Genomic DNA, 11,189 nt, shown 5'->3' with positions numbered 1-11,189 from the left:
GGACCAAGAAATATTTGCTGAAGCGTTTATCTCTGGTATTTTTCAAGCTTTGGAACACCGAAATGACTGCGAAAATATATTGTAGGTAGGAAAAGGGGTTGATATAAGTCCTGAACATGTCATTCTACTTAGAGACAAGGAATAGACTTCGTCTTGTCTCATAAATCTCTCAGGAAGCGTGAACTGTGAGCAAAGAAAAGAATTTTCTACAGTTTCTATGATGTCCTTTCTTTATTTTTCTTTTCTTAATATTAGCTAGAGATATATTCTATAATGTCTTAATTTATTTATGTAAGTGCTTCTGTTTTAGTTAAGAATTTAGCCTTTGTGGAAATTCTTTAACAAATATTCTTTACTTCCTATTTAACAAGTTTGAGGAATACTACGATGTATTTGGGAATGATTTAGAGCGCTTCAAGGTATCTTAAGGCAGTTCATCCTAAGATAACCAATCCAACCTAAGTTATATATATAAGACCCTCGTCGAGGAAGTAATAACCATCTTGTAAGTATAATTATGTCTCCCCAAGAAATTAGATTAAGATACTATCGGTTTTCTCACTGAATCCAATTCTGCTCTAACTCATGAATGCTCAAATGAGTATAAAGAAAGAACAACAAAACATTCTGGGACCCCTCAGCTCCGAGAAGAATCCTCCCCTGGCATTAAATAAAACAGATTCTCTTTTCGCTCCTGCTTAGTTAAAATTTCCGTTGTCGCTTCTTATATGTTCCTACTAGAAGAATATATGAGCTAAAAATCTCTTAAACGAGTGATCACGAGCCTCTCAAAATTACTTATTTTGTTCTTACTCTGGATCAGGTCTACCTTAATTTTCGATGTTTATTTGAAAAAAGGAGTCTCTGGGTATAACAGATGAATAACCTCCTTATAGGTGATGTCTAAAGGGCCAGTCAACCAACAATCTTTTAGCCATCTTATCCCTCCTGCACACCCCCAAAAAAAAAATCCAGCCGAAACCGGAACTACCCAAGAATTTCTCTCCGCATGACTGGAGTTGAATATCTAAAAAAAGGAGGGTCAGATGGAAAAGTAACTTCAAGAAATTCTAAATCTAATGATGGTGACTTATCAGGAATTGATAGAATCCCATAAATTCTCTAATTTATGAACCAACTTATAACAGAAACTTGACCATAGGATGATCAAGCCCTGTTTAATATTAAACCCCTGTCCTCTCTCAAACGAAGGACCGGGAAGGGCAGAGGATGCCCTAAAGACGGAAGCAACTTCCGGATCATTGTTTCTAACTATTCAAAACTCCAATAACAGGAAATCGGCAAAACAGTATGCCACTATACAATTCATGTTTTCAGGACTCCTTCTCACTCTATAATTACTTAAAAGAAATCCTTCTTTAGGAAATCATCGTATTGAGAGATTTTCAGAGGAACAATCTTGTTCCTTTTATGATTTCTTTAAAAAAAGCTTAACTAATGGAATGAATAAGTGTTTATCCATTAATGAACACAGTCAAAAACGTATCTTTAGTTCTCTTTAGCCCCAAAACAAAAACAGGTTACAGATATCCCGTCCTATTGTATATTTAGCTACCCACCTTATTTCTCCAACCTAAGAAGAATTTCCTAAGAGAGGAAGGAAGGGTTACCAGACGAGTAACCCCCAATCCGAAGCAGGATTTTCGCCTTTATGTTGACTACAATGACTGAGTACACTCAGACAGGAAAGGAATATTTTGACAAAAGAAATTACGTTACGAAACCCAAGAAAGCATAATACCAAGAAACACAACCCCGAACTTCATCACCCAAACAAGAAACCCCGGTCACCTACAATAGGCGTTAGGCTGGACTGGATAAAACAGGAAAGAACCCAAAAACACATCTGATAGAGATCGTAAGAATAAACCTATATATAATATTTCTGAGGAGGAAAATGAAGATGAGTCTGACAAACGACAAGTTGGTTTAATGATTTCTTCCAGGCCAAAAACTCTCTTTAACAGAACAGCTCCAAAAAATCCTTGAGAGCCCTCTCCGTCAAAGATAGACCAGTTAAAAAATCACTTTCTCAATCTATAAGCAATAGGCCCAGGGAAGGATCACTCCAGAACTCTAGAAATAGTCTGATGAACTCTGAACTCTAGGGGACTTTCTCAACAATACGAAGTCTTAATCTCTATATACTCCAGACAGCTTATTTTCTGTCTGTGTGACTCATTCTAAATAAGGAACACCAAATACACAAGCATAAGCAAACCAAAGGTAGTGTTAAGATCCCACCACTATATCCTATCCCTAACATGAAAATCAACTCTAAGCATCCCAAAGCTTAATTGAGAAATAAAGAGCAAAAGTTTCATGAAAAAAACCAAAAAGGAAAAACCAGTAGGAATAAAAGGATCACAACAGCCCAGACACCTCCAAGAGTTATGTCTCTTAAAGAAGTGAGCGTAAATTAAAATAATAAATTTATTTCCTCTGATCCTCTCAATCAGTCAGCCTCACTGACTATTTCCCTCCAAAATGAATAGATGCCTCCTTCTAGGTAGATTCACTAATCGCCCAAATCTCAGCCGAGTTAGGAATACTAATCGTACAGGTTCTAAAAGGAAAAAATGTCCACCAAGTTCTATTATCCTCTAGACAACTAAACTTTCCATTAATTCTGACAAGAACGAATCCCCCCGAAAAAACTCAGGCCCAGGCACAGGACCCCCCACAACCAAGATTCAGGACCTGGCAAAGGGAAAACTTCTCCAATTAAACGACCAGACCAATCTGAAACCCCCGTAACAGCGACCTAAATCTTACCGGATCCAAATACAGGCTCTGTCCTCCAAGTCAGGGCAGTAAATGCTACATGAACAATCTAAGCCTAATATCACCCGCAACCATACAGAAAACTATATGGGGAGAAATTCCTTCAGCTAAACCCAGAACAAGATTACCTCCATCCCCAGAAAAATCAATGCCAAGCTAGAAAAATCCCCATATCAAAGAAGCGCAATCCCAAGATTACCGATAAAACTCACAGAGGACTGACAAGAACAGCCAGAAAAAACCCATCGCCTGAATCACAGCAGGATCAACTAAGCTTTAATACCATATAACAACCAAATTAAGAGATGATATTTAGATTCTGCACAACTAACTAATTGGCAACTCCAGAAAAGTAATATAACAGGTAGAATAAATATCAACAGCCCCTCCCGAATCCTAAATCAGAAGACCAAAGTCTCAATCATTAAGTTAAAGAGGAGTCCCAGGCCCTTTCGGAGGTGAGTCACAAAATCAAGAAATCCCCCTGACTCCCCAAACACGACAGTAAATATAAGAACTGAGAAGAATAATCCCAGTAAGAAGCAGAAACAAACCTGACGAGAGGGTCAGAAGTGGAGACAAGCTCCAGATCATTTGAAACTGGAGGTACAGTCTCAGACACCTCCTATACTAAAAAGTAAGATACAAGTACCCAACTTAACGAAAGCTTAAGAAATTGGCCCAATATATGGGATCAGGGACCCAAGAGCGACCCCCACACTCCAGTCAGAAGGGGGATATCAATAAGGATTAAAGGGTCCCCTAAATACCGCTGAAGTAGCACAAGGGTCAGGACAAAGAGCCAGGACGAGGATCAGCAAATAAAACCAAGCGAGGATGCTGGCGAACTCCTAGGACCAACTACAAAAAACGCAGGATAAGTCATTAGTGGAGGCAAAACCAACCCCCAAGAAATCTCATCCTACGATAACTTCAGGTAGCCAAAAACAGGAGGAGATAGAAGACTCCGTACCTAACAAGTGAGACTCACAAATCTCAAGAAATATCAAATGTCTCAGCTAGAAGAAGGGATAGGACCCCTAATCAAACCCAAGAGAACATATCTCCCTTCTCTAACCAAAGGCCGGAAAACTGCCCAGTCAGCATACCAACAAGGGTCAAAGCCCGAATTTTAGGAGATGAGTTAACCAAACTATCTCTCACCAGGCGATAACACTGCCACAAGGACAGTGAAACCCAGAACAAAACGAATTCCAACGGGCTTAACAAATAATGAATATAGCAGATCCAAGAAGAGTGAATAATATACACGCACGAGAAATATCAGAAATCTTCACCAAAGCTTCAGAGGGGCAACTAACTATGAAGTAACGGAAGCCAATTCGAAAAGTCTCCTTGATCAAGTTTCGGAGAGTTTAGAGAACGAAAACAGGAAAGCAAGATGATTGGACTAAGCGGATGAATCAGCAAACAGAGCTACACCAGTCGACACCAAAGGAACAGGGACTCTCAGTAAACCCAGACGCCAAGATAGATACATCTCCTGCACTAACGATCCACCCGGCATCAGCAGGAATCAATAGTAAAATCACAGGGGGCAGCATATCTAGGGTAACTCCCCCCACCCCAGTAAAAGTAAGTCTCAGGAGTTCAAGATGAAAAGCGCCCAGATCTTCGTTTGGAGCATCCTCTGGCAATGGAACCTCTAGGAAATAATAGGACCCCCAAGGGAAGAATTAGAAAGGGTGTCTAGGGAGCCACCCAACTTCTTAAGTGCGAAGGTGATTGACGTCTCCATTAGGTCAAACAGCTACAGAGGAAGGGCTGAGGCAGCAGAACTCTAATCAGAAGAAACCCAGAGGATCCCCCCATGAATCTCGACCAACATTTCGAGTCACTCATCCAAAAGAGATACCCAGGATAAGCACGGGACAACTTCCCCTGGGCCTGACCAGAACGACTATAGGGGGCGTAGGGGCCTAACACGAGTGCACCCAAGAGGAAAAGAATTTAGTGCAACAAGAGAATATAGATCTAATCATTCCAGAACAGCAAAGGAGAGATAGAAGAGACCTGATGAGGAATATACATGAACCAACGGGAAAGGATCTCACGCCGCCAAAAATAAGAAATCCGTCCCCCCTCTCCTCAGGGGGCAATTCTGAGCGTGAAGGAAAGGGGGGCCCAAACTCCTCAACCATGGTAAAGGAACAATCCAGCAAGAAAAAGGGACAACCGACAGAAAAGATTGATGGGGATGAATTACGAAAAGGTCAGCAGGAAGAAGCGAACGGAACCCACCGATCCTCTCTAAAACATCGGAGGATCAGGATCAAGAACACGTGTGCGAGGATAGAGACTAGCAGGGAGATCAGAGGGAAGACTTGTGGACAACAGCCAATCCTCAACCCCCCCTCGGAGTGCAAGGACCCCGAGGGGCCGAAACAGAAAGAAGCAAAACAGCAAGAATATCTCACAGACGAATGACCACCCACGAAGCACAATATACCAGACGAGGAAGGACCCTAAAAGACAGGCTCATAGCGAAGAAACAATTCCACGTAAAAGCAATAGGCAGCCAAACGGAACATACAGACCGACCCCCCGAGGATTAGGAGGTATAAGGGAACCCCAGGGAGTTGGGAAACACCAGCCAGCGAGAGGAGAAGCACAGGACACAGTCAGCGCCCACGGGCAAGTCATGAAGGATCACTACGTCAGGGCAAGGACAGGAGCTAGATAGGGAGCTGCGAAAAATTGAAATCAGACGGGAGGTAATCACAATAGGATTCAGTTAAGCAGTCCCCATAAAACCGGGGTGGTATCCCCCGGATTATTGAATCCGGGACCAAACCTCCCCAGGCAGAAGAACAATTTAGGAACCAACAGACAGCCCCCCTCGCTCCATTAAAGGCAGACGAGGAGAAAGTTGACTGTAAGAATGTCCAGGAAGATTTCAGGGTAATTCAAGAGGGGCAGCAGTAGTCTCCCCCTGGGCTGAGAGCCGGGGATGGTGAATGCCGCGTTTAAAGAAGGTACCGGAAGGATAGGGGAGAGACGCCCAGGCGGCCCGAGAGGGGGCGCAGCCGCATCGACACTACATATACATATAAGGTAAGCTATGCGACAGGACAATTGAGAGCCCCGAAAGAAAGGAGAAATAAGGAGGTTTAGTCCACGTGGGGAAATGGGAGCATCTCGGTAGAGGAGACAGGTACCTCCAGAGCCAACCAAGGAAGGGGGAAAACCGAAATGAGAGCATACGAATATCCAGAAGGATTCTAAATCATGGAGGCCGGCGCAACCCCAGGGGGACTCAAGAAATAACGAACCTATCGCAGCTAGCCAGTTGCAGAAAAGGGACAGGACATTTCAGGATAGAGTGTTTCTCCGGGGGGCACGGCTCAAGAGGGAAGACTGGACACCAGGAGTCGGGGGGGAAAAATTAACCGCGCGATGGAAGGAGGAGAGAATAGATAGATGGGCAAATCGTGAGATGGAGTAAGGAGGCAGAACAACGCAAATACTCTCCAGCAGCCATAAGTACCGGTCCCAGGAAGATGAAGCAGACCACCAAGGCGCACAGGAGCGAAAGGTTAGAGAGGAGCAATATTTCGCGGGACACGTATCAACTAGAAATATACGAATATCAAAAAGAACAACTAATCTCCTTCCAGAAGGTCGAATAACGACGGAGGAACCACAGGGAGTCAGGAACTCTCCACCAAAAAAAAGGAGCCCAAAAACACTGACAAACAAGGAACAAGCAGACGAAGTAGGACTCGACGGCCCCGAGGAGGAATAGTCCCCTGATCCAAACGAACAGGAGGCTCTATCTAATACGGTTGAACAAGAAATAACGAACATAGGGATCAAAGTAGAAACTCAGGAAAAATCGAAGCAAAGTCTTATCGATCAGGATAGAATATCAGGCAGAAGAGAATAGAGCAAAAACAACCAGAAGCTTGATTGATAGGAAAGACACGTCAAAAAGGACAAGCCGGGGCCAAGGATCAATAACTTAACAGAGCATTTAGAGACATGAACCAGAAGGTAATTTGGAGGGGAATCCCTAGGCATCCTGCCCCTCGAGGCCTAGCATGTGATAACACAAATCAGTCGAGGTTCTGTTTCCGGTTAGAACAGCTCCCACCGAAGCAAGACAGAATAGGTATGGGGGTGAGTCAGTGGATAAGCACAGTGGAGGGACAGGCGAAGGATTATAAAACCCAGAACGAGGGATATAAAAAAGGGACTCTCGTCACAGACAAAGAAGGACAACCAGTCGAATGGGGGGATATTTTGGATAATATAATACAATGGTGTTTGAAGAGGGCAAAGGATAAACCCAATAATACCAGCACAGATAAATATCTGGGTCCGGCGGAAAGGAGACTATGGAAGGGACTGATGGATCAAAACGAGAGTCTACAGTGCAACGCCAATAGCACGTGTCAGAAGATGTTGTATCTGATTGGATGCATAGTTTACTGGTTATGGAAGGATGATATGAGACTCATAGACAATCACGACCACGTTTGGGGGCCGTGTAACAAATTGAGGGAGAAAATTTTGGACCCACAAAACACAATAGGTCTCGACCCAGCAAACACTTGGAGCATAATCGACAGGTATAATCAGAGATGTCAAGTCGATACAGGATTTAAATACTGCAGAATGGAAGGGTTAAGTCTCGTAATAAGTGTAGTCCAGGCACTGACTGACTTGTGCCCTAACTGTCCCTTAACAGGTCTAAAAGAAATCTTCGGGGGGCTCGTGACGATGAGCCAAGAACAACAGCTCTATTGTAGAATGCAAGCAACACCTTACCCATTCTGTGTCGTAGATGCAGCCCCAAAAGAATCTGACTTGAAGTTAATTTCAGGAGGTGAGGAGGCAGTAAAACTCAATAAGGACGATGACCGAAGGAACGCCCTCCCTCTAAGCGCAGATACCGTGGTAATAGCCCCGGTTGGGAGGACTCCCTCAACAACAGCCAAGACAGATCAGGAACTGACCCCCTAGAAGTTATCCGAGCCAGGAGGCACAACAACAGCCCCAGCGTCTGGCGGCCGGATAGCAGGGAAAGAAGCGAGGCAACCTGACCACCTCCGAGCTCGAACAGAAAAGGCCGCCATCTCCGAGAAGGAGTCTGCCTTAACGGATGAACAAACAAAATCGAGCAGAGCTCCAGGTGGAGTTCAACCTGGAAAGGAGGATCCAACTGTCCAGGGGCCGGACCCCCACACAGAGGGAGGCGTCGCACTCCCAAGTAACGGTTCGGACCATCAGGAGGGTAAAGAGCAGACGAGTCCAGGTATGACCCAGCAAGTGCGGCCCGACGGCAGGATTGGGACAGGCTCAGGAGAAATCGTAGGAGTGACAGTAGGGGTTGGTGTGATGTTGCTTGCTTCAGCATATGGTTTGTATCGTATTTTTGGAGCTAGTCGATCGATCGGGACAGGAGGATTAAAGGCAACTAAGCGGACAAAGGTAGGATACCAGGGGCTTCAGAGGCACATCTAGAGAACACCAAGGGAGAACTCCCCAACCCTCAGGTAAGCGCGCCCCACAGTTTCCGAATTTTCCATCCCATGAGGATCAGCGGACGGCCGAAACAGGCGCCAACTGTCTTACGCCAGCCCCTTGATTAAAGACTAGAAGTCAACTCAACATCAATGCAGATCGTTCCCTCTACAGGCAGTCAAGAGGCAGCGGAAGGGGAAAACAACCGGATCCCGGGGGCCCAGGAACAAGCCAGGGATCCAGCGGCCTCACTTGTCTGAATTCCTGAGATGTTAGAATGTCAAGATTTTCAATGCTATTGTTTTATATGGCGATACCCATCGGCGGCCGTGAGTTAGTATAAGACGGGAACTAACCATCCGGGGAGTTTGACAGCCGTCCGAGTTATTCAAGGAGCCACACCACCAAGAGCCACACACTCAACCTCGTAGGGGGGGGGCAGGATAAATTTAATGTCAGGGAAAGGGGTTTTGGGAATCCGGCAGCAAGTGACCAGGGCAGGGCAGCAGCACCCCCAGAGTCGCACCGGGCCCGCGGAGCCCGATGGTGGACAGAAAGGATGAACAAACTGGGGAGAACCATCCATGACAGAAGCTGAAGGTTAAAGGCTAAGGTACCCCAAGAGGGCAAAAAAACGGGACATGGCAGGAACGGAGCCCGTCCAATCGTTTGGACCTTCAGGGTTCGCCATTAGACAGCTCGCGCCCGATCCTCAACTTGATGGATCTCAGCCGGCAGATTCGGGGTGTGGGATTGCAGAGGAGTAATGAGCCATTTAGGGGGGAGGAATTGGGTTCAGGGTTTAGGCGTGAATTTAGGGTTATGATTAGAGAGGTGTAGGTTTAGGATTAAGGGTTTAGGGGTTCGGGGTTTAGAGTTTAGATTCCGGATCGAGGGTTTAGATTTACAATTCGGGTATTGGGCTTCAGGATTTAGGGTCTGAGGTTCGGGGTTCAGGGTTTACGGTTTAGCTTTCAGTTTTCAGCGTTTAGGGTTTAGGGCTTAGGGGTCAGAGTTTAGTTTTGAGGTGTTATCGGATCTCGTTCAGCCGCTTGTTTTTAATTTCTAGGGTCAGGGCTTCCTGTTTTGGTTTTAGGACTTAGTCTTGTGATTTGATTCCTGACGGTTAGGGGTGTTGGTCCAGAGTGTAGGCCGTGCGGTTCAAGTCCGGGAGGCCCCTGAGGGGTGTCGGCGTCAGGGTGTATAGTCTATTGTTGGCGGTTTAGTCATTTACGTTTAGGGACTATATGGACGTTTCGGGGTTCAGGGAGGAGGTTTTCCTTGTCAGGCACTTCGAGTTCATGGTCTCTGGGGTAAAGTTTTGGGTTGTTCCTTTGGTGTTCAGGTCTTATCCCTTATTCTTCATCCTCTTGGACTTGGAGGTTTGGTGGCTACTTTTTGGTGTTCAGCGCCTAGTGATTAGGTTTTATGGCTCAGGAGGGGGGGGGGTTAGGTTCATGAGGTAGTTGTCAGCTTTTAGGTCTCGTGTTTAGGGGTATATCGCTTAAGTTCTTTGTCTATTGGTCAGGGCGCTGGGTGCTGCTCGTTACATTTAGGTTCCGGCTTATGGATTAGGCCCTATTTCCTAGTGATCTCTTTATGAGGGCTACGTTTCAGGTATCAGGGGTCCGCATTTAGTGGTGATCCTTCCAGGGATTACATGAGCTTCCTCTGCTGTTAGTGTCTTGGGGGCCGATCGCTTGTTCTATTTTTTCAGAGTCCTGGGTGGCGGTGAGAGTCTATAGGCCATACTGTTCTTCTTCTATGGCGTAGTATCTAATGGTTTTGACTTGGAGATTAGACTTCCTCCTTTATTATGTACTTGTCAGTGATCAGTTTTAGGGGTTATTCCGTAGTTCTTACGCTTACTCTTCCCTTTGTGGATTGTCCCGTTCAGAATCTACGGGTTCTTTTTTAATATTTAGTCGTCACCTTTTAGTATACACGCGTTAAGCCCTAGGGTTCATACTCTGTCTTCTAGGCTTCGTCTGTTGGGTGGCCATTCTCTTTGCCCTGCCCTTATTAGGCGGCTCCATGATTCTTACTCTTTAGGCTCTGGTGCGCAGTTGGTTTTTTTACCCCTATCCTTCATTCTTCACGGTTTCCTTATTTGCATTAAGTCCTTAGGTCCCTTTTACTTGTCCTCCTATAACCTGACTGGTGTAGTTTCGATTAGTATGTGCATTTGACTCACTTGCTCGGCTATCTGGGATATGTAACCCCCTTTAGTTCTCAGTTTGGAGTCGTCATACTCTATTCCTTAGCGGCTATGGGGATGTTTTACATTTAGGCTGTGTTTTTCATTTGCTGTTAGCTGTGATCCAAGACGGAGGGTGTGGGGGCCTTCCTTAAGTCTAGTATTGCCGAGATAGGTTCCTTGTTTTTGTTCCGTAATTGTCCTGGTTCAATGGCTACTCCCCCGTTTTTACTTCCTGAATTTGAGCCTGACCATTGAGTCCTTGCTGGCTAATGTGTGTGGGTGTAGCTTTCACAGGTTTCCTCAAGCCTCTTCTTTCTGTACGCCCCAGGAGTAGGGGCCTTTTGGGTCCTGTTTATCGCCTGGGGATGATTTTTTAGGGAGTGATGATAACCGATGTTACGTATCAAAATGAATTCGCCTTTATAATTCCTTGATCTTAGTTTTTACTAAAGAATAACTATCAATACAGTAAGTGAGGAAGCCTGTATATCCACATATGTATGCAGTTCTCAAGGAATTAAAAATAATTCCTTTATTCTCTAATGAGATTACAGCTACTGATTCCTAATAAGCCACATAATATCTGTAATATCTTAAAAAAACAAAACAAAATAAAAGGAGGACATAAGCTAATCCGAATTGGTCAATAGTAGCCCTTGAAATAATCATGGAGGATTGTTGGCATCACTGGAAGACA

General features: G+C 44.9%; 3 protein-coding genes across 3 annotated transcripts; all 3 read left to right on the top strand.

Moving 5' to 3' along the window:
* Positions 1-4,224: 4,224 nt before the first annotated feature.
* Positions 4,225-4,425, top strand: C922_05671 (hypothetical protein; the record flags this gene model as incomplete). Its single annotated transcript, XM_008821242.1, has 1 exon — positions 4,225-4,425. The coding sequence occupies one exon, from the start codon at positions 4,225-4,227 to the stop codon at positions 4,423-4,425; it is 201 nt and encodes a 66-aa protein (XP_008819464.1).
* Positions 4,426-4,965: 540 nt separating this feature from the next.
* On the top strand, positions 4,966-5,253 carry C922_05670 (hypothetical protein; the record flags this gene model as incomplete). Its single annotated transcript, XM_008821241.1, has 1 exon — positions 4,966-5,253. The coding sequence occupies one exon, from the start codon at positions 4,966-4,968 to the stop codon at positions 5,251-5,253; it is 288 nt and encodes a 95-aa protein (XP_008819463.1).
* Positions 5,254-6,807: 1,554 nt separating this feature from the next.
* Positions 6,808-8,560, top strand: C922_05669 (hypothetical protein; the record flags this gene model as incomplete). The annotated part of the gene is made up of 3 exons (XM_008821240.1): positions 6,808-7,725; positions 7,795-8,259; positions 8,423-8,560. 3 exons carry the CDS (start codon positions 6,808-6,810, stop codon positions 8,558-8,560), a joined length of 1,521 nt encoding a protein of 506 aa, XP_008819462.1.
* Positions 8,561-11,189: the final 2,629 nt, after the last annotated feature.

Source organism: Plasmodium inui, assembly GCF_000524495.1.
Source record: "Plasmodium inui San Antonio 1 unplaced genomic scaffold supercont1.129, whole genome shotgun sequence".
Lineage (NCBI taxonomy): Eukaryota > Apicomplexa > Aconoidasida > Haemosporida > Plasmodiidae > Plasmodium > Plasmodium inui.
Note: the sequence above shows the minus strand (reverse complement) of the source record. Positions and strands in the feature narration are given on the sequence as shown.